This window comes from Artibeus jamaicensis, unplaced genomic scaffold (assembly GCF_021234435.1).
Source record: "Artibeus jamaicensis isolate MK-2021 breed Jamaican fruit bat unplaced genomic scaffold, CSHL_Jam_final contig_540, whole genome shotgun sequence".
Taxonomy (NCBI): domain Eukaryota; kingdom Metazoa; phylum Chordata; class Mammalia; order Chiroptera; family Phyllostomidae; genus Artibeus; species Artibeus jamaicensis.
Window position 1 is genome coordinate 2,896,929 of NW_026521879.1, and position 24,598 is coordinate 2,921,526.

The 24,598-nt window shown below is 38.6% G+C and overlaps 1 protein-coding gene across 5 annotated transcripts in view; it reads right to left on the reverse strand.

Annotated features, from left to right (window-relative positions):
• CADPS2 (calcium dependent secretion activator 2) overlaps positions 1-24,598 on the reverse strand; it is a 621,734-nt gene that overhangs the window by 148,647 nt on the left and 448,489 nt on the right. For all 5 annotated transcript variants that reach the window (XM_053669960.1, XM_053669959.1, XM_053669957.1 and 2 more), the window contains exons 14-15: positions 8,674-8,775; positions 1,053-1,116 (exon numbers count right to left, since the gene is read on the reverse strand). In XM_053669960.1, coding sequence (XP_053525935.1) covers positions 1,053-1,116; positions 8,674-8,775 — 166 coding nt within the window. The remainder of the gene's footprint in view (positions 1-1,052; positions 1,117-8,673; positions 8,776-24,598) is intronic.

Here is a 24,598-nt window from a genome sequence, read left to right on the forward strand (position 1 = left end):
GCCACCCTGTGCCAGTTGCTGGGGCCTGCGAGATCTGTCTCAATGCTCGCCTCTTCACTGGTTTATCTGCATGCAAATGCGCCAGCAACTGCAGACAGCCAGCAGCGCCTCTTCCCTGGGTTCCTCCCATAGCTAGCTCGCACCTGGGATCCATGCCCCGGCTGCCTGTGCACCGCCTGGATCTTTTTTGCCCGACTGGCTCCACTGCTGGTTTCGCCCCTCTCACCGGTTTAGCTGAGCGGTCCGTTATTTCTAGACTCCGTATTCGATTTTCTGTGTGGTTTGGTTGTGTTTATTGTTGTTAAAACTTTGTTTTTTTTTTTATATTTGGTTGCACAAGGATGAAAAGTGTTCCCACCTACGCCTCCATCTTGGCGGAAGTCCACTCCCTTCACTTTTCAACCAGTGCCCACTTCCTCCCTCCCCTCCTACAGCTGTTACCATGTTTCTATGCCTCTGATTGTATTTTGCCCCATTAATGAACAATTTTTTGGCATGGATATAAAACCTCATTTGCTATTTATTTTTTGAGGGGAAATTAATTTATATAGTTCATGAATTCATTTAGAGCAATACACAGGTTGAACTAAAACAAATTTTGAGATGAATTTAGATTAAAAGGAATAATATGTTTGTGAATATTATATGATAAACTTATAAATATGAGGAATATGACAGGTAGAAGTACAAACAAGTCAGGGGAGATAATGAAAGACAACTATCTAGTCTGAAAGATAGTTATACTTAACTGAATAAAAAAAAGACTATTTCATGAGAGGAGAAAAAGGTAGAAAAGAACAAATTAACTACCAAAAAGATGCCATCAACTCAGCATATGATAGCAGCATAGGCTTCAGAAAGGTTTTGGGAAGGAAGAAGCAGTATGTAGGAACATTTTGAATGTAGCAAGAAAGTGTCAGAAATTGATGAAATGCAGTGTACTGAGAGGACAACACACTCATGACAAATGAGACTGTCTGCCTAGTTCAATAGCTAAAACACACAGTGACTGACAATGTGAACAGTGTTTACAAAGTAATGTTTGAACATACCCTTTCGAGTAAGGAAAGCGTAGCTTTTAGAGCACCTTCAGGCCGTCCAAAGGGAAAGCAGTATCTTCAAAAACAAAAGGAGGAACAAAAAGTCAAACATTTCATATTCAAACTGCTAAATAGTACCCTTTACTATTACCTGGCATGATTTCAGAATAATGAAAAGTGGTTAAAATAGCATCAGCCCACCTGGGAGAATTTTAATGTTGACATTTGCCTAGTCCCATGATTTAAATGTCTTAGACAATAAGGGTACAAACTGTGGTGGAAAAGGTCCTAAAGTTTTGATGATACAGGTATAGAAAAAATACAGTAATGAAGAGAGAACTACTAGGCTCCTATGAGTGAAGAGATACTTAAAATGCATTCTCTACCAATTTTGTACCCCCCTTTCCTGACATTTGTCTGTCTACACTGGTGCCTAACTCTCCACCCTCCTCAAACAGCACACCCAAACCTTCTGCAGCTGTTTTGCCAGCAGAGTCATTTACCGGGAAGATTTCTAGCCCACGCATTCCTAATACACCAACAACTGAAGGGCAGGTCAATGGCTGGGAGCTTGAAGTGGGTTCCTCAGAAGTTAGTGTCACATGGAGGTGACAGATGTGTTGCTCTTTCCAGTGGGGTCCCTCTTCAGGTCACTTTCCATTTAAGGAGTACAGAATGTCAGGGCTACTTGATCCTGCTGCAAACTCCTTGCTTTGCTGAATGTCCCTGACCATTGCTACTGTTCTAAGATCAAGTGCTAGAGGAAGCTGGGCTGTCCTCAGGCTGCTAATTTGCTCGGACTTAGAAATCTCCAAAACAATAACTTGAAAATAAGTTTACATCTTCACATGTCTTTTGCCATTATTCAGGAACTTTAGTGGACATATTATCTAAGATGTAATTAACAATGAATTTCCTTTCATGTTGTTATTTGTACAAGATGCTCTACAACAGTACTTGTATTTTAAGTTAACTTTGTTTTACAGGATCAAATTTTAATGAAAAAGAAAAAAGACTGATTTCTCACAAAGCAGAAATTAAATATAAAGACCGAGTTTTAGTTTCATGAAACTTATTTTTCTCAGATATATGTCATATAAATCTAGTCACTCAAATTTTTCTTCAGAATACTGTTCATTTCCTGCTGTTTCCTGCATGTAATCTTGCCTCTTTGCAGCCTCTTAGCCTCTCCCACATATAAAAAGACCACAGCGAATTTATTTTGATAGTTTTTTGCTGTGCAGTGGTGCTTCTTAGCCATTAGCAAATTAGCAGAGTAGCTTTAATCATTTTGTATACCATAAACCTTAATCCACATTTAAATAAAACATAAATTAGTTTCTTGTTGTCCCCTCCTCTCGCTTAAATCGTTTCAGTGCATTTGCATAATCCACTCATTGTCTTGCCTATTGTTTATTTCCATTAACCTGTGGGTGATGCATTTTATGAATGGAATGTTACTGATCCCCAGATTACATTTAGCATTTCAGGGCTCCGAGGTCCCACTGGGCATGTTCTGAATTAGCATTAGCTGCCCATGATGTGTAAATAATTCAACACATTTACAGAGTGCAAGTAATCCTGAATCAATAAAGTACAGAAAATAACTACACATAAGCTTAATTAATCTTTACAAAACAAGTTTTAAAAGAAGGGAATCAGTTTTGTTTTGCTTTTCAGATAGATATTTTTGGTTTTTTACCACTTTAGCAGCTCTATAATAGCAACATAAAATGGGAAATACTCAATTATATAACAAATTCAACCAAGTTTAATCCCTAACTAGAATAAATTGACATCCTTCTTATTCCCACTTTAGTAAATTAATTACAAAGATAAATGAGCCTGCAGAGATCTGTCCTATAATGAAGACATTTCTTTATTTAGCCACTTTTAGACATAGTATTTATTTTTATCAAAGTTATTTATCCACATAGCCTACAAGGAAACTTCCTCTAAAAGGCTTTTTTATGAAAAACAAAAGTCCTTTAGGTCAGTTATACCTCACTTACTTGGTATTTCAGTTTTAGATTATTCTACAATCCCGCTATGGAAGAGAAGCACTTAGCTTTTAACAAATAGCTTTAAAGATGTAGGTGACATAAATAAGCTACACATTTCAAGCATTCAATGTATAACTTATGACATATATCTATGAAATCACGACTACAGTCAAGGTAAGGTGCATATCCATGAACCCCAAACATTTTCTCCCCAATTCAGGGGCCAATGCAACTCTGAGTTACTTTTCATCATCTGTATTAGTCTGTATTTTCTATAATGAAAAGGAATCATATAATACGTACTTTTTTGGGTCTCAGTTCTCTTACATAGTGTATTTTGATATTCATTTGTGCTGTTGTATGTATCAGTAGTTCACTCCTTTTTATTCCAATACATTGTTTTTTCATTTGTTGATGGTCATCTAGTTTGTTTTTTTATGCTGGCTATTATCAGTAGTCCTAGTATGATTCATGTTGTCTTTGTGTGAACATATGTTTTCATTTCTCTCGGGGTACTGCCTGGGTGGGGGGAATGGCTAGGTCATGTGTTAGGCTTTTAAAATTTTAAAAGCCTGAAAACTATTTTACAAAGTGGTTTTACCATTTTAATCCCTTTAAAAATATTTTATTTATTTTTAGAGCAAGGGGAAGGGAGAAAGAAAGAGAGGGAGAAAAACATCAATGTGTGGCCACCTCCTATGTGACCCCACTGGGGACCTGGCCTGCAACTCAGGCATGTGCCCTGACTGGGAATAGAATCTGTGACCCTCTGGGTTTGCAGGCTTACACTCAATTCACTGAGCCAACACCAACCAGGGCTGTTACCTATACTATAGGTATGCAGGGGTATCTTACTGTAGTTTTAATTCTATTTTCCTAAAGAGTAATGATATTGAGCATCCTTTTATATTCCTTTTCACCATCATACATCTTTGAAGAAATATCTAAAAACAATCTCTTTTTACTGAGTTGTTTCATTTTTTATTCAATTTTAAGAGTTATTTATATATTCTGGGTGGAAGTCCTTTGTGGGGTATATAATGTAAAAATGTTTTCCCACGTTCTGAGATTTCTCTCTTTAGTCCCTTAAAAATGTCTTTGGAGAGCAAAAGCTCCTAATGTTGATGAAGTTCAAGGTGACATTTTGTAACGTGGTGCAGAGTGGGGTGAGGGTCCCTGAAAATATTTCCCATAGCCCATGGTTGAGAGATGGGGGAAGGGAAGGATATGGAAGTTATGATACTTTTCACAATGAAAGGCAAGTTAATAGTTATGCGGCCACCCCAGATGAAATGTGGACATGACTAGAGAGTACCCAGTGTCTTGGGATGTAGCCAGGGAGTTTATATTGTGCCTTTGCAAGAGGCAGGAAGGTGGAGGTTCCCTTGTCCCAGGGTACTCTTGCCCTGACTAAAGATGGCAGCCAAAAGAAGGCAGAAGATATAGGGGAACTGGCAAAGGTGGCACACTGTAGGAGGGGCCGGTATGAGGTCACATAGGAAGCTCCAGGTCAGCATTTGAAATCAGGGTAAACAGCCATTGGGTAGCAGCCATGTAGTTTCAAAAGGTGTGGAAGGGCCTCGTCATAGGCCATAAGGTCAGTAATGAGTGACAGCAAGAAGGAAGGCAGCCATGAGGAAGGCCATGAAGTACAGGGATTCAGCCATGAGGTCTGGTGTGTAAGGAGGTGCCATCTGTTTTGGAGTAAGGAGAAGCCATGCAGTTTTGGATTAAGAACTTCGGCAAAAAAAGAGGAGATCCGCTGGGAAACCTGCATGGAGAGCATGGTGGCAGCTGATGGAGCTGGGGATTGTGGGGACTTGCCAAACCATGCATTTATTTTGGGAGACACCCAGAATGCTGAACTGTGACAGGAGAATGCTGACATCTGCTTTTCTGAAGGACATATGGAGAGCCCACTCTCTTGGGATTGTGTGCCTTTTTGGACCCCACGATGACCCAGTATAACATGGCACATGCTTTCCTGTAGTTCTACATGGAGGCTGACACCATACCCCAGATCCTGAAGAAGAAAGCTACTGCGAGAGGATGGGGACTCTGAAATCCACGCATGTACCTTCCAGGGAGAATGTAGAACTGTTTGCCCAGCCAGCTTAAGAACAGATAAGAATACGGGGAACTTTAGGGCTTCTGGCATATAGCCTGGTGGGGAGCAAGAGACATGCCGGGTGCTCCCAGTGCTGCCCCTCCCCCTGAGGTTGGAGTCTTGTAAGTAAAAATCTGTTTTCCTCCACACTAATTGTTAGGTCAGGCATCAAGGAACCATGTGCACAGACCCCAGATTGCTCGCTTATAATTTTGCCATTTATGAATCATGATTTTTGGTGTTCTATTTAAGAATTTTTGCTCAGTCCAAGGATACAGGGATTTTCTGTTTTCTAGGTTTATCCGTTTTGTGTTAACTTTTGTATCAGTTGTAAGGTATAGATCCAGTTTAATGTTTTGCATTTAGCTATCCAATAACTGCAGCACTATCTGTTGAAAAAGTATACTTTTCAAATTGCCTTTATATATTTGTTGAAAATCAATTAACCATATGTGTGTGAGTCTATCCTGGACTCTCTATATCACACTATCCTGATTATTGTGGCTTTGTAAGTCTTGAAATTAGATCATGTCAACATTCCAATGTTACTCTTTGAAAAGTTATTTTGGCTATGGTAAGTTCTTTGTATTTCCATGTGGATTTTAGAATTACGTTGGTAGTTTCTACAAACCCTTTTGAGATTTTGACTGAGATAGCATTGCCTATATAGGTCAATTCAGGTTTTCTCTTATTTTTCTTGGCAAATGTACATTTCAGTGCACAGGTTTCATACAGATTGAACCCTAAATATTTAATAATTGTTATTATAAACAGCATTGTTTTTTAATTTCAATTTATTTGCTGCTATTGTACAAATTGATATTTATGTAGTTAGGCTCCTGCAAGTTTTCTAACATTAATTAGAGCAGCATTTTTTTTTGTAATTTTCATAGAATTTTCTACATGGGTGATCATATCATCTGTTTAATAAAGACCATTTTACTTCTTTTCCAATCTGAATGTCTTCCTTTCCATCTCACTGCACTGGCTAGACTGCCATCAGTACAGTCTTGAATAGAAGTAGTGACAGCAAGCATCCTTGTCTTGTTCTTATCTTTGTTCGAAAACATTCAGTCTTTCACTATTAAGTATAATGTTATAAGTTTCCATAGATGCCTTTAATAGGTTGAACATATGAAATGTAGTAATAATAATTCTTTTAATACTACTGTTTATTAACTTTTATTTTCTGTGTCATTTTCACTTTTTTGTTGGTTTTATTCTCTTTGATCATATTTTACTATTTCTTTGTATACTTGGAAATTTTTGACTGAATGCTAGACAATTATTCTACCTTTTTGATGGCTGAATATTTTTGTATTCCTTTAAATATTTCTGAACTTTGTTTGGGAGTACTGTTAAATTACATGAACACTGATTCACTGATTCATCCAAATCTAGCTTTTAATTTTCATTAGGAGAGACCATGACAGTATTTATTCTAGGGTTAGTTTTTTTCCCCTCTACTCAGGCAAAATGTTGTGAGTTCTCTACCTGATGCCCATGAATTAGAAAGTTTGCAATCTGGGTAGGAGGAACTGGAACTAGCCTAGTGTTAGTTTGGGGGATTTCCCCCTGTGATCCTGTCAGCACAGCTGTTTGCCTGATTTAGGATAGTTTCCTCACAGGCACAGGGAGAAGCCTCCAGGGTGATTTTCAGCAGATGCCTGCAGCGTCTCTCTGCAATCTCTTCTTCAGAGACCTGACCTGCAAACTGGCTGCCTTGCTCTCCCTGGACTTCTGGCCTTGCCTCCTCAAGTCAGGATGCCCACTGGGGCCCACCTGGGTTCCTTCTCTCCAGGCCTTGGCCTGAAAACACTATCCTTGCAGTTGGCAGGGGCAAATAACTGCGTTTTGCCATATATGATGTGCTTCCATGTATAACAAACACCCATATTTTTGGCCCAAACTTTAAGGAAAAAAATCTTTTGTCTTAATTCAATTTTTATGTATTCCTTTTAGACACAAAACTGATGATCGTATTCCAGTGTATTATTTTGCATATGGATATCATTACTGCTTTCTAGAGTTACACTTTTAATGCATAAGCATAAATGAAAGAATTAAAAACATTTATGTAGATACAGAATTAGTAGTAGCCATGTATAATGTACACCCTTATTTTTCCCTCAAAAATTTGGGCAAAAATGTACATGTTATGCATGGCAAAATATAGTAATGTTACTCATTGCTTATGTTTAATGTTTTAAAAAGCACTTTTCCCCACATATTTTGCCTAAAAAAAACTTTCTTTTTTGTTTCAGATAGAAGGGTGAATATGTAATTCCCTGTTACTTCATCTGAGATATATAAGCTCTTTTTTCTCCCTTAAGGTCACTTTCCCCCACCCTAAACATAATTCTCATCTTTTCCACCCTTCCAATATGGTTATACCATTTTGGGGGAGTTAGATCTAAATTCAGTATCTACCTTATACTGGTTAAGTAAATGTCCTAGATAACTGAGACACAGTTTTTACTATGATTAGTTTTTATGTCCTGCTCAGTATTTTGTTTATAATACTTGTTTTTATTTTTAATATCCTGTTTTTATTTACATAATCTAATACAATTCAGGGGAAAAGGGGAAGGGTTTGCAGAACAAGTATAAAGGACACATGGACAATAACAAGGGGGGCAGGAAACAGGGGGGAGGTGGGAAGGGCTGCAGGAATAAAAGGCAGAAAACTGTACTTGAACAACAATTTAAAAATTTTATAAATAAATAAAATAAAATAAAAATGTACACATGGATGCAAAAAAGAGATTTTTATCTTTCAGTCTACAAATGTTAGTATTAATAGTTAATTTTCTGAGCAAGGAAGTGTACTGGGAATTGTGGTCCTTGTTCTCACAGAATGTAGACTTAAAAAATAAATAATGACTAAAGAAATGTCTATTATGCCCTGGCTACGTGGCTCAGTTGGTTGGAGCATCATCCAGACACCAAAAGGTTGCCAGTTTGATCCCCAGTCAGAGCCCATGCCTAGGTTGCAGGTCAGATCCAGACTGGGGCATGTACCAGAGGCAACCAATTGATGGTTTTCTCTCTCTCCATTCTTCTCTTTCTAAACCAATAAACATAGCCTCAGGTGAGGATTTAAAAAAAGAAATATGTATGATAGCCATGCGATAAGTGCAGAGTACAGGTAAGACTTAAGCTTTTCTGCTCTGCTGGAATAACTGAGGAAAGTTCTGCTGTGAAGGGGAGACTGGAGAGTCGTCTCCTGGCCAGGTGGTAACACAGAGGGGGAGCAACAGCCACAGAGAAAAGGCAAAGAGGCTGTGCAAGGATGAGAAGTGCACACAGCAAGCAAGGGGTGCAGTGGAGAGGATATTGCAGGGACAGGGGGCTATGCAAGTGATCAGTGAAACTGGATCGCAGGCCGAGAAGCGGACCACAGACTGATGAATATAGACAGGCTACTACTAATTGTTGACTAGTTACAGAAAGACATCTGTAAGGGATTGCAAAGGTTGAGTGAAGAAGCAAATACTTGTATTAATGAAGAGAATATATATACCTGAAATGGCTTATCTGATTTTCTAAAAGGAAAGACAGTCTCTCTTTTATCTCCTCAAATTTCTCTTTTTCTTCCACTGAAACTGTTCCGATTCCATCAGGCCTGGAAAACAATCAGAATCAGTAATTTATATTGATAGAAAATTTACTTTTAAATATTCTCTAGCTCTAGCTATATGTACATGTATTTTCCTGAAAAATCCAAATAATTAGTAAAAGTGTGTATAGGTCTACAGTATACATATAATTGTGTCTACAATGAAAATTCATTGGAGATATTTGTAGCTTTTTGCTTCACAATTTGACCCAAAATAAATGGAATTATTCTCTTTTAGATAGACTTCAAGGTAAAAGATTACAATAAATATTTTCCAGATATACAGAAAACAATGACTAGTCCTTGAAAATGGCAGTGAAAAGTGTTCTATAGCGGTATCAAATATTTGCCTCGTTAAATGAATACCCTTTGAATGGAAATATTTTTAAAAAAATACTGAATGGAAGCTACAATGTCTTAACTGCTTCCCTTCTAAATTAAGGTAATGTAAAACAGGGGATTTAATTTAAATTCTTGAAAGCAACATAGTCATTCTGATTCAGATACAAGTAATGATTCACTCTTTCACTTTTTTGTTTGTTTAAATTTGTGAGCATATAAATACAAATAAATCTTTGAATGAAAACATACAGAGAGGCTAACATGGGACTTCTGGCCAAGATGGAGGCATAGGGTAGATACATTTTGCCTCCTCATGCAACCAAAAGAGGGATAACAATACTTTAAAAACAAAAAAATAACCAGAACTGCCAGAAAAGAAAACTATAGAAGTCTGACAACCAAGCAGTTAAAGAAAAAACATTCCTCCAAACCTGTAGGAGGGGTGGAGATGGGCAGCAGGGGTAGAAAGGACTTGGGGCAAAGTGGTGGCTTGAGGACCAGGGCAGGTGAGGCAGTGGCTGGTGGAGCAGTCAGTCCCACACTCGCCTGCCAATGAACCAGGAGGAACAACTCAGGAGTGAGACAGACCTCTCAACCCAGGGTGCCAGTGCAGGGAAATAAAGCCTCAAAACCTCTGATTGAAAACACCTGTGCAGGTTGATGTGGCAGGAGAAACTCACAGAAGAGCCTCACAGAAGAGTTCCTTGGAGAGACCCTCAGGGTGCTAGAATGTACACAAACCCACCCACCCAGGAATCTCCACCAGAAGGGCCCAATTTGCTTGCGGGTAGCAGGGGAAGTGGCTGAAAGTCAGCAGAAAGCTGAGCAAGCAGCACTGTTCCCTCTCAGACACCTCTGCCACATACAGCCTCACAGTGCAGCAATGTGGATTGCTCCACCCTGGTGAACAACAAAGGCTCTGCCCCTTACAACCCGTTAATAGATGCGCCGAGACAAAAGAAAACATGGCCCAAATGAAAGAACAGATCAAAGCTCCAGAAAAAATACAAATAAGTGATGAAGAGGTAGTCAACCTATCAGATGCACAGTTCAAAACACTGGTAATCAGGATGCTCTTAAAAATGGTTGAGTGTGGTTGCAAAGTAGAGGAAAAAGTGAAGGCTATGAAAAGTGAAATGAAGGAAAATGTACAAAGAACCAACAGGGATGGGAAGGAAACTGGCTTGGCTTCCCTCAGATGGACAGTTTGGAGCAAGAAATAAACATTCAGCCAGAAGAGAATGAAGAAACAAGAATTCAACAAAATGAGGAGAGGCTTAGGAACCTCCAGGACAACTTTAAATGTGCCAACATCCAAATCATAGGGGTGCCAGAAGGAGAAGAGGAAGAGCAAGACATTGAAAACATAATGGAGGAGAACTTCCCTAATCTGGCAAAGGAAATAAATAGACTTGCAGGAAGTCCAGGAAGCTCAAAGAGTCCCAAAGAATTTGCACCCAAGGAAGCACACACCAAGGCACATCATAATTGCATTACCCAGGATTAAAGAGAAGGAGAGTATTCTAATAGTAGCAAGAGAAAAAGGAGACAGTTACCTACAAAGGAGTTCCCATAAGACCATCAGCTGATTTCTCAAAAGAAACCTTACAGGCAAGAAGGGCTGGAAAGAAGTATTTGAAATCAGGAAAGGCAAGGACCTCCATCCAAGATTGCTCTATCCAGCAAAGCTATTGTTTAGAATGGAAGGGCAGGTAAAGTGCTTCTCAGATGAGGTCAAGTTAAAGGAGTTCATCATCACCAAGTCCTTATTATATGAAATGTTAAAGGAACTTACCTAAGAAAAACAAGAAGATGAAAACTATGAACAGTAAAATGACAACAAACTCACAACTATCAACCACTGAACCTAAAAAAAAACCAAACAAATTAAGCAAACACTAGAACAGGAACAGAATCACAGAAATGGAGATCACCACATGGAGGGTTATCAGTGGGGAGAGGGAGAAGTCAAAATTGGGGAAAAGGTACAGGGAATAAGAAGCATAAATGATAGGTACAAAATAGACAGGGGTGGTAAAGAATAATATGGGAAATAGAGAAGCCAGAGAATTTATATGTACCACCCATGGACATGAACTAAAGGGGGAATGCAGGTGGGATTGCAGGTGCAGTGAGGAGGGGAATACAGGAGAGAAATAAATGGGACAACTGTAACAGCATAATCAATAAAATATATTTAAAAAAACAGAGAGAAAAGATCAAATATGTTTCAGAATTTTCATGCTGAACCAATATCCCTATGGAACCAGTGTGAATTTTCATTCGGACTTTTAAAAGGAGCTATAAACATGAAAAAAATCTTCTTTTACTAAGATTAAGATATAAAATTTAATATATATCTAATAGCAGGGATTTAGAATTTATTATTTATCAATTTAAGTATCATGGTATAGTGATCATCTAAAATTCTGAAAATATAAAATTTAACTGTTTATTAACACAGATCAAAAAGTATAATAATTTTGTATTCATTTTAAAATCCATATGTATCAAGAAAATATATCTTTTTGCATTTGGTAGGTAACACCAATCATTGCTTCCCCTATCAGCTCACTTTTCTAAAAATATGTTTCCTCACCTGAAAACATTTTTTCACTGCCTTTAGAGAGAAAGGAAGTGAGAGGGAGAAACACTGATGAGAGAGAGCTACATGAATGGTTGTCTCCTATGTGCGTCCAGAGCAGAGATCAAACTCACAACTCCTTGGTTACAGGATGACACTCCAACCCACTGAGACACGTCAGCCAGGGTCAAAGATTATATTTTAATTCCCAAAAGATTTATGCATTTCATTCTGACTTACTAATATTTAAATTTTTTGTAAGTAAAAACGTACTATGAACCCCCCCAAAAAAACACCCACCAAAAAACCCCAAATAATTAAAATAACTTTCCAGTAGGATTCTTATTTGATATTCCCACTGTTTTAAAAATAAATATATATGTGTATGTGCACCTATGATACTTGTAAACTAATCAATTAGGAAAAAAGCAATTAAATGTCAAGGTTATACCTGTATCTCATTGACATAAAGACCTTTTATTAATATCAAAGCATCATTTAAGTTTCCAATTTTTTCCAATATAGAGTAAATAATTTATTTCAGAAATTCACATGCTGCTAGGATTTATGCTTTGGAAATACTTCTTACAATTATATTTTGCTCCTAAATAGGGAAAGACTAATATTTTAACTACTAGTCAGAATAACACATCACATTTTTCCCATCAGAATGCATTTGAATACTAACTACAGAAAAAACTAGTGGCAAAATATTGGTCTTTCTAATATTTATAGGAAGAAAAGAAAGTGTTACCTGTAAATTATAAAATAATGAAATATGAGCCAGCTCCAGTATTTTGTAATAATTGAATAATGAATTTTTTTCACATATTACTTCAGAGCCAATTCTCATTGAGAGGGAGGTGGGGAGTAAGGGGCAGGGGAGGCTGGGATGGGAAAAATAGACAAAAAACTGTACTTGAAAAAATAACTAAATAAAATTAAAAAAAAAAAAACAGATGAATTTGTGATAATAAAATAGTATAAGTAAATACTCTTTAAAAAAAAAAAACAAAAAAAAAAAACCCAGACTGTAACTTATGAATGAATGCATGTTGGCAATGATCACAAAAGTTCAACTGGAAGTTCTACATAATCATTCATTTGGAATTTGGGCATTCTGACAAAAACTATAACTACATTATATTATATAGTAGATAGCAATAAAAACTCATATGGCAGAATTGCAGGTGGTTATCTCACTAAATTCACCGATGCAAACTTGATGGAAAAGAGCAAAGAACTTGTTCTGATAATGGCCATGCCCTTTCACTTTGCTCTCTGACAGATGCCACATGGTTATACATGAGAGAATTTTACTGTTTGTTTCAACTGTCACTACAGTAACACAGTAAGTCATCCTGTCATATAAACTTCCCTGGGTTCATAGACTACCTATGGAACACAGCCAGTGGTTCAGGCAATGAAAAATGAAAAAGGTAACATCAGGAGAACATCACTTATACCAATCTTCACTAAGATTAACCTATTAGACCCAGTAAAGAGCTGTCAATTTACCTGTGCATTACTAAATTTGGTACATACCTGACATGGTAAATAGAACATTTAATATTTTGGAATTGCTATTATTCACATGTTGTTATTTTATTGTAGATATATATTAGGTATATGAAGTGGCATTCTATATCAAAATTATTGTAAGTGGCAACTTTGTTGCAGTCAAGCCTAAAGGTAACAGCTCTTTCTAAAATCATTCTTCCTAATAAATGCAAATACTTCCTGTCTCATCAATATATTCCTGTTATGGTCATTATTAAAACAAACACAGCAATTATCAATTACAAAATGCTAAATATGTGCCTGGTACTGTGCTGTTTCATGACATGCATGTTGTGTTACAACATGAGATGCTCACGACCATCCTTTCTCTAGTCTCCAAGGAAGGAGGCTGCGAGGGTTCAAAAAGGTTAGGCTGCTTCTTAAATGTAACACAGCTGGTAAGTGCTAGAGCTTGGACTTTTGCATTCCAAAGCCAATGCCCTCTTTTCCTTCCCCTGTTTTTCACAGAAAATAATAAAGAACAATTTTTTAAAATCCTATTAGAAAATGGAAGCCTTATCTGAGAAGCAATAATGGTGGAACTACTTTTAAATATATGTACTTCAGACATTTTCTATGTTACTTGCACTATAAGAAACAGAACTTAAAAACCAATAAAATTTAAAATATTACCTACCATTGAATCAATAAGTCAATAAAAAAAGACCTTAAGGAGAGGTGCAGAGAGGTGCAGAGGCCTGGAGAGGTGCAGAGACACAGAGAAGCACAGAGAGGTGTGGAGACGCAGAATGGTGGTCCCACAGCCACATGTGGTGGATAAAAATCAGCAGGGATACCTCGGAGGGGAGGCATCCAGGGCCAGACCAGAAGACCCAGCCCAGGGTTCCAGTACCAGGAGGATAAGTCCCCATAACTTCTGGTGGTAAAAACCAGTGGGGGTTGGGGCAGTGGAAGAAACTGCAGGATTCTCAGGAGTCTCCTCTTACAGGGCGTGTAACAGGTGCTCTTAGGACTCACACGGCCTCACCCTCTATGGGATTCAGCACCAGGGCAACATCTGGAAGGGCACCAGTGGCATACAGGGAGAAATTGAAGTGTCTGGCAGTAAGGTGAGTGCTGGGAAACAGCTTCCTCCTGGAAAAAACTCCAGAGGCCAGACAGTGAAGTGGCACTGTCCCCTCTCCAAGCCCTCCCCCACACACAGCCACAGAGCACTGTAACATGGGTTGCTCTGTCCTGGTGATTACTGAAGGCTTCACTCCATACAACTTACAGGTGCAATTTCCTACAATAGGCCATGCTACTAAGACAAGGAGTCAAAGCAGCTCTACCTAGTACCCAGAAACACACATGAAGGCTGCCAAAATGAGGAGACAAAAGAATATGGCCCCATTGAAAGAAAGAACAGAACAAAAATCTAAAAAAAGAACTAAGTGAAATGGAGATAAGTAATCTATTAGATGCAGAATTCAAAACACCAGTTTTGGGATGCTCAAGGAACTCATTGGGTACTCAAACAGCATAAAAATGACCCAGGCAGAAATGACGGTTACATTAAGTGAAATAAAAAAAAAATCTATAGGGAACCAAAGGTGGGGGGGATAAAGCTGAGAATCAAATCAACAATTTGGAACAAAAGAAAGGAAAAAGCATTCAATCAGAATAGCAAGAAGAAAAAAATTAAAAAATGAGGATAAGCTCTGGAACATCTTCAAACATACCAAGATGAATCATAGAGGGGCCAGAAGGACAAGGGGAAGAGCAAGAAATGGAAAACTTGACCGACTTCCGCCAAGATGGAGGCATAGGTGAAGATGTGCTTTCTCACACAACCAAGTTTAGAGACAACTAAATATTAGCAACAGAAAACACAGCCAGAACACAGAAAATTGAACTTTTCGGAAGTCTGATAACAACAAATTCTTCAGCCTGACCAGTAAGAGGGGCGAAACCAGCAGCTGCGCAGAGCGGGGTTGCACAGGAAAACTCTGTCAGACGGACTCAGGTGCGCAGAATCCAGGCGCAGGATGGACCTGGTGGGCAACTCAGCAAGCGACCTTCAGGAAACAGCAAGGGAGCAGAGCTGCAGGTTGATTGTGGTCACGCATTCGTGTGTGGATAGACAAGCGAGGGAGTGGGCAATTGGACAAGAGCCAGCAGCCCCAGCGGCAAGGTGCAGCTGAGGGCACCGCCATTTCCCTGCTCTGACCCCGCCTCCACATACAGCGTCATAACCCAGCGACCTAAGTGGCCCTGCCCCGGTGAACCACCTAAGGCTCTGCTCCTCACCCAGCAGCGCAAAACAGCAGAGGGGGTCACCATTTCCCCCCTCTGACCACGCCCCCACATACAGCTTCACAACCCAGCGACCTGGGAGTCTAAGACTCCAACTCAACCAGAGCTAACAGACCAAAAATGGCTCCAGAAGATCTCAAAGCCCCAGAGCCTATAAATCTAAGCGATGAAGAAATAGCAAAACTCTCAGACGCACAGTTTAAAACACTGGTCATCAGGATCCTCACAGAACTGGTTGATTATAGCCACAAATTAGAGAAACATATGAAGGCAAAACTAATTGAAATAAATGGAATTGCACAGGAAACCAATAGCGATGAAAAGGAAACTGGGGCTCAAATCAATGGAGTGGACCAGAAGAAAGCAAATAATGGCCAAACAGAAAAGAGTGAAGAAGCAAGAATTCAAAAAAAATGAGGCGAGTCTTAGGAACCTCCAGGACATTTTTAAACGCTCCAACATCCGAATTATAGGGGTGCCAGAAGGGGGAAAGGAACAGCCACCAGTGGAAAACTTATTTGAACAAATAATAAAGGAGAATTTCCCCAATCTGGCAAAGGAAATAGACTTCCAGGAAATCTAGGAAGCTCAGAGAGTCCCAAAGAAGTTGGACCCAAGAAGGAACACACCAAGGCACATCATCATTACATTAGCCAAGATTAAAATGAAGGAGAGAATCCTAGAAGCAGCAAGAGATAAGGGGACAGTCACCTATAAAGGAAAAGGAGTTCCCCTCAGACTGTCAGATGATTTCTCAAAAGAGACCTTACAGGCAAGAAGGGGCTGGAAAGAGGTATTCCAAGTCATAAAATCCAAAGATCTACAACCAAGATTGCTCTATCCAGCAAAACTTTCATTTAGAATGGAAGAACAGATAAAGTGCTTCTCAAATAAGATCAAATTCAAGGAGTTCATCATCACCAAGCCCTTATTATATGAAATGTTAAAGGGACTTATCTAAGAAAAAGAAGTTAAAAAAATACGAACAGTGAAAGGACAGCAAACTCACAGTTATCAACAACCACACCTAAAACAAAAGCAAACTAAGAGGACAGCTAGATCAGAAGTGGAAACATAGAAATGAAGATCACATGGAGGGTTAGCAACAGGGGAGTGGGAGGAGGAGAAGGGGGAGAAGGTACAGAAAATAAGTAGCATAGACAGTAGATAGAAAATAGATGGGGGGGGCAAGAATAGAATGGGAAATACAGAATCTAAAGAACTTGAGACACATGGTCATAAACTAAAGGGGGGGAATAGAACAACTGTAATGGCATAATCAATAAAAAATAAATTAAAAAAAAGAAATGGAAAACTTAGTTGAAAAAATAATGAAAGAAAACTTTCCTAATTTGGTGAAGGAAATAGACAAACAAATCCAGGAAGCACAGAGTCCCAAATAAGATGAACCTAAAGAGGATCACACAAAGATACATCATAATTACAATGCTAAAGATTAAAGATAAAGAGAGAATCGTAAAAGCAGATAGTTACTCCTATACAAGAGTAGTTACCTACTCCTACACAGGAGTTCCCATAATACTGTCAGCTAATTTCTCAAAAGAAAATTTGCAGGTTACAAGGGACTGGCAAGTATTCAAAGTGATGAAAAGCAAGGACCTACAACCTAGATTACTCTACCCAGCAAAGCTATCTTTTAGACTCAAAGGGCATATGAAGTGTTTCCCAGACAAGGTAAAAACTAAAGGAGTTCATCATCACCAAGTCCTTATTATATGAGGTGCTAAAAAGAATTATATAACAAAAAGATCAAACCTATGAACATTGAAATGGCACTAAATTCACAACTACCGACACCTGAATCTAAAAAAACTAAGCAAACAAGCTTACTTTGAGCAGAAACAAAATTACAGATGTGGAGATCATCTGGAGGGTTATCAGTTGCGTATGGGAAGGGGGGGAATGGGGAAAAAGTGCAGGAATTAAGAAATACAAATTGGTAGATACAAAACACAAAGGGGGATGTTAAGAACTGTACAGTATGGAGTAGCCGAAGAAATTGTATGCATGATCCTTGGACAGGACCTAAGGTGGAGCAGGAGTGTTGGAAGCTAATGGGTGAAGGAGGGCAAAGAGCAAAAATTTGGACAACTGTAATAGCATAATCAATAAAATGTATTTTTTAAAAAAAGGAAGTCCTATAATATGCTCTTTCATTCACTACAAAATATGTACTTGCAGAAGCCTTGAGAAGAACTTAAACTAGTTATATTTTATGAATATTTATTGAGTAGACTCAGGGTAATAACAGAATTTTTAAAAAGTTTTATAATCTCATTATAATTTTTTTAAAATGTATTTTATTGACTATTATAGTTGTCCCATTTTTCTCTCCCCTTTATTCCCCACTGCCCTGTACATCCCGTCCCACCATCATTCCCCTACCTTAGTTCATGTCCATGAGTCATACATATAAGTTCTTTGGCTTCTCCATTTCCCATATTATACTTTCAAAAATATACATATTTTATTATGTTACTACAGTTGTCCCATTTCCCCAGCTTTATTTCATAGGCCAACACTCAATCCACTGAGCCACAGTAGCCAGGGCCCATTTTCTCTTCTGTATTCCCCTCCTCACTGCACCTGCCCTCCCACCCGCATTCCCCCTTTAGTTCATGTCCATGGGTGGTACATATAAATTCTCTGGCTTCTCTGTTTCCCATATTATTCTTAACCACCCCTGTCTATTTTGTACCTATCATTTATGCTTCTTATTCCCTGTACCTTTTCCCCAATTTTGACTTCTCCCTCTCCCCACTGATAACCCTCCATGTGGTGATCTCCATTTCCGTGATTCTGTTCCTGTTCTAGTGTTTGCTTAGTTTGTTTTTTTTTTAGGTTCAGTGGTTGATAGTTGTGAGTTTGTTGTCATTTTACTGTTCATAGTTTTCATCTTCTTGTTTTTCTTAGGTAAGTTCCTTTAACATTTCATATAATAAGGACTTGGTGATGATGAACTCCTTTAACTTGACCTCATCTGAGAAGCGCTTTACCTGCCCTTCCATTCTAAACAATAGCTTTGCTGGATAGAGCAATCTTGGATGCAGGTCCTTGCCTTTCCTGATTTCAAATACTTCTTTCCAGCCCTTCTTGCCTGTAAGGTTTCTTTTGAGAAATCAGCTGATGGTCTTATGGGAACTCCTTTGTAGGTAACTGTCTCCTTTTTCTCTTGCTACTATTAGAATACTCTCCTCTTTAATTTTGGGTAATGCAATTATGATGTGCCTTGGTTTGTGCTTCCTTGGGTGCAAATTCTTTGGGACTCTCTGAGCTTCCTGGACTTCCTGCAAATCTATTTATTTCCTTTGCCAGATTAGGGAAGTTCTCCTCCATTATGTTTTCAATGTCTTGCTCTTCCTCTTCTCCTTCTAGCACCCCTATGATTTGGATGTTGGCACATTTAAAGTTGTCCTGGAGGTTCCTAAGCCTCTCCTCATTTTGTTGAATTCTTGTTTCTTCATTCTCTTCTGGCTGAATGTTTATTTCTTGCTCCAAACTGTCCATCTGAGGGAAACCAAGCCAGTTTCCTTCCCATCCCTGTTGGTTCTTTGTACATTTTCCTTCATTTCACTTTTCATAGCCTTCACTTTTTCCTCTACTTTGCAACCACACTCAACCATTTTTAAGAGCATCCTGATTACCAGTGTTTTGAACTGTGCATCTGATAGGTTGACTACCTCTTCATCACTTACTTGTATTTTTTCTGGAGCTTTGATCTGTTCTTTCATTTGGGCCATGTTTTCTTTTGTCTCGGCGCATCTATTAACGGGTTGTAAGGGGCAGAGCCTTTGTTGTTCACCAGGGTGGAGCAATCCACATTGCTGCACTGTGAGGCTGTATGTGGCAGAGGTGTCTGAGAGGGAACAGTGCTGCTTGCTCAGCTTTCTGCTGACTTTCAGCCACTTCCCCTGCTACCCACAAGCAAATTGGGCCCTTCTGGTGGAGATTCCTGGGTGGGTGGGTTTGTGTACATTCTAGCACCCTGTGGGTCTCTCCAAGGAACTCTTCTGTGAGGCTCTTCTGTGAGTTTCTCCTGCCACATCAACCTGCACAGGTGTTTTCAATCAGAAGTTTTGAGGCTTTATTTCCCTGCACTGGAACCCTGGGTTGAGAGGTCTGTCTCACTCCTGAGTTGTTCCTCCTGGTTCATTGGCAGGCGAGTGTGGGACTGTCTGCTCCACCAGCCACTGCCTCACCTGCCCTGGTCCTCAAGCCACCACTTTGCCCCAAGTCCTCTCTACCCCTGCTGCCCATCTCCACCCCTCCTACAGGTTTGGAGGAATGTTTTTTCTTTAACTGCTTGGTTGTCAGACTTCTATAGTTTTCTTTTCTGGCAGTTCTGGTTATTTTTTTGTTTTTAAATGTGTTGTTATCCCTCTTTTGGTTGCGTGAGGAGGCAAAATGTATCTACCTACACCTGCAGGTTGGCCAGAAGTCTTTTTATAATTTCTATGAGGTGTACTGACAAGACATATGCAGCACCTGACCGCCACTCACCACTTCTACTGTTTCCCCTAACATCCTAGCCATCATCAGCTCTCCACAGAGTACTGCCACAGCTCCGTGGTCTCCCGCCAGACTCTTGTCAGAGTATTGGAAACACACTCTTGTGAGTCTTTTTCAAGTGTAAGTCATCTGCATGTAAGGTAGTCATTATAAAAGCTAAAGCCCACATAATTGTCTATAAGACTGTATATGATCCTCCAGCCCCACACTGACTATCCTCCTCTGCTGCTTCCCAGCAAATCCCCTCACTCTAGATATACTGGCCTCTTTGCTAGTGAGCATATGAAGTATGCTCTACCTCAGGCCTTTGCACGTGCTGTTTTCACTGCCTGGGAGCTCCTTCCCTGTGTATACAAAGCTTTGCTCATTTGCTCCTCATCTCTACCAATGTGACTCAGGATTAGTGAGATTATCTCTAACCACTTGATGTAAAAGTGTTGTCTCTCCTTTCTGTGGGCCTCTTTTCCTTTACCATGCTTTACTGTTTGGCACAAATCCAACACGTGACATATTTATTTGTTTGTCTGCTGCCTATGTGCTGGACCTTAGTGCCTAGAACAGTAGCTGGCATCTTGTTGATGTTCAATACATAAATGTCAAAGAAATGAATAAGTGATATATAAAATATAAAAATACCAGCTACATAAGATTACAAGAGTTCATGAATCCCATATCACAATATTGCTTATTAGTGTTAATATGGCATAAATTATGCAGAACATTTGTTATACAACAGTAGGTAAAACAGGAATTAGTTTAAAGCAAACAAAGGCAAATTTTGTAGTTAAATATTCCCAGTAAAATGATCATTAACAAAAGTTAGCATGTATTTACACAGCAGAAAATTTTAGTGTTTATCTGCCATTTTAATTATTAGTAAAATGATTCAGTTTAAATCTTGAGTAAAATTTTTCTTGTGATAATAAAAGTAAAAAGAATGATGCCCCTTTGACAATGATAAAAAGACTTAAAATGGAGATACTGAAAATTCTAACATAAAAGACCAATTGTCTGTTTTGAATGTTAATTTGTATTTAATGATATACTTAAATATTAAAATGGTTCTAATAAGCAGGAGAGGCATTCTCATGTATCAAAATTTAATATTTTTGTTTTTTCCCTGGGGCCTGTAGTTACTGAAACTGCATGATTTAATAAAAACAGAGTGTTTTTGAAGAAAGAAATTAAGGAAGACACAAATGGAAGCATGTACCATGTTCATGGATTGGAAGAATTAACATCATGAAAATGTCCATACTACCCAAAGCAATTTACAGATTGAACAAAATCCCTCTTAAAGTACCAATGGCATACATCACAGATATAGAATGTTTCAAAAATTTATATGGAACCATGAATGACCCCAAATAGCAGCTGCAATTTTGAGAAAAAACAAAGTAGGAGGGATCACAATACCTGATATTAAACTGTATTACAAGGCCACTGTAATCAAAACAGCCTGGTACTGGCATAATAAAATACACATAGAGCAATTGAACAGGACAGAGAGCCCAGAAACAAAGCCAAGTCTCTATGGTCAATTAATATTTGACAAAGGGGGCAGAAGCATAAAATGGAGTAAAAATAGCCTCTTCAACAAATGGTGTTGGGAGAACCAGAAAGCTACATGCAAAAAAAAAAAAAAGAAACTCAATCACCAACTTACACCATACACAAAAATACATTTAAGTTGGATAAAAAACTTAAATATAAGGCATGACACTATTAAAGTCCTAGAGGAGAACATAGGTAGGAAAATCTCAGATATTTCACACAACATCTTCACTGATATGTCTCCTAAAGGAAGGGACATAAAGGAAAGAATAAACAAATGGGACCCCATCAAATTAAAAAGCTTCTGCATGGCTAAAGAAAACAGCATTAAAATGAAAAGAGAACCAACCATATGGGAAAACATATTTGCCAATGACACTGTGGTGGACAAGGGCTTGATCTCCAAAACATGAAAAACTCACATAACTCCACTCTGGGAAGACAAAAAAAAAAAACAATAAAAAATAAGCAAAAGACTTGAACAGATACTTCTCCAAGGAGGATACACAGAAGTCCCACAGACACATGAAAATATGCTCAGCAACACTAGCCACCGAGAGATGCAAATTAAAACCACAATGAGATATCACTTTATACCTATCAGAATGGCCAATGTAAACAAATCAACAAAAACGTGTTGGAGAGGATGTGAAGAAAAGGGAACCCTAGTGCACTGCTGGTGAGAATGCAGACTGGTGCAGCCACTGTGGAAAACAGTATGGAATTTCATCAGAAAACTAAAAATGGAACTGCTTTTTGACCCAGCATTCCACTGCTGGGATTATACCCTAAAAGCCCTGAAATACCAATCCAAAAAAACCTATGCACCCCAATGTTCATAGCAGCACAATTTAAAATAGCCAAGTGCTGGAAGCAACCTAAGTGCCCATCAGTGAACGAATGAATCAAAAAACTAGTACATTTACACAATGGAATTCTAGGCAGCAGAGAGAAAGAAGGAGCTTATAACCTTTGCAATAGCATGGGTGAAACTGGAGACCACCCAGTGAAATAAGTGAAATAAGCCAGGCGATGAGGAACAAATGCCATATGATCTCACCTTTAACTGGAACATAAACAAAGGAAAAAAGCAAACAAAATATAACCAGAGACATTGAAATTAAGAACAATCTAACAGTAGCAAGGGGGGAGGGAATTTCAGGGGGAAAGGGTAAGGGTTTGCAGGAACTATTATAGAGGACTCATGGACAAAACCTAGGGGGAAGGTGGGAGCAAGGGAGGGAGGTGGGTTTGGCTGGGGTTGGGAGTGCAATGCTGACAACTGTAATTGAACAACAATAAAATAATTTTAAAAAACAGTGTTCTATGAAAGATGCTCAAGACATAAAGAAATGATAAAACACAGCATAATGCAGGTAAATATCTTTTAATGATATTGTCAAATAAATTATGACATGGAATTTCCTTCTGATATTACAGAAGCAATTAAACACTCAATTCAGCTATGTCTATAATATATTTCAAAGACTGTTAAAACCCAAACTTTGAACAACAGAATGTTCTGCCAGTGATGCTTAAAAGTCTGATTTTACGTCTGCCTATGGGTCACATTCTACTTTAAGAGAAACTGTCACTTGTGTGTGTGTGCGCACACATGCACAGCATCTGTGGTCAGAGCCAGATTCATCCAAAAAATAGTTCCCACACGCAGTGAGGGCTATACAAATTAATTTCATCAAATTCCTCCAGGAACTAAAGGATTTTATAACTTGTGCTATTCATCAACCTGACAGATTAGCCATTTTAAAATAAACAGAATCCTTCAGGTATACTGGGTGTCTCATCATGCTTACCAATTCCTTCTGTAATGAATGCAACATAAGCTCTAAGTTGAGAAAGTTTTTTTTAAAATCACAAAACAGGTGGGATAAACAGCCTAACTGGTCTATTTTCTATGTTTCTCCAATAGCTTTTGGGGTATTTCATATTAGAAATTAGTTTCTAAGAAGTTAAAGGATGATTAGACTATCACACAAGAAAGATCTCAGGGAAAAGTATATAAAACTTGGCAAATAGTCAGGCTTTTGATGAATAACAATTAAAATAAATAAATATTTTTAAAAAAAGACTCAGGCATTTGAGCAGAGGCAAACTATCAACGAGGGAACCCTTCTCAATATTCAGACAGGGAACTGACCTGGAAGCTTCCTTTCTCTTAGACGAACAGTTTACAGTTCACGCATTTTATAGTCTTTTTTTCAGTGTAAGGCAAAGTCCCAGAGACTTGTAAGTCCAATAAAAACTAATTTTGGCAAGTTTAATATCCATTTTGTCTAGGTAAATATGAATAAAGAAGAGCTACCGGCTGTTAACATGTTTTCAGAAACAATGACCCTATGATAAAATCCAACTCAAATAAAAGGGTGAAACTGCCTGAGTTTTTGAACAATGCAAATTGTAAGACCTTCTTGGAGGTTCACAGAAGAACCAAGAGTCTGAGAAGCCTCACAGTAAAGCACCTGTCCACCTTTGTTTAAACAGCATCTCCCAAAAGTATTTAGTCATGGGATCTTTCCACAATTCCCACTTAAACAGCATTATTTAGTGCTGACAAGCATTTATTATTTAATAAAAACTGTAACATCTGCCTTGGCTGGTGTAGCTCAGTGGATTGAGCTTGGGCCTGTGAAGCACAGGGTTGCCGGTTCGATTCCCAGTCGGGGCACATGCCTGGGTTGCAGGTTAGGTCCCCAGTGGGGGACACATGAGAGGCAACCATACACTGATGTTTCTCTCCCTCTCTTTCTCCTCCCCCCCTCTAAAAATAAATAAATAAAATATATTTTTAAAAAACGGTAACATCTATGGCTGTTTTCTCAATCACTTTCACCAGCTGAACAGTTTCTAGATACTTTAAGGGGTAAATATGTCCTGGTCTTTATCATATCTAGGAGTCTGCACATCATCTCTAGGAAGCTTGTGGGTTGAATACATAGGGCAGGAGTTAACACTATAGAGACAAGTCTGATAAATCAATGACAC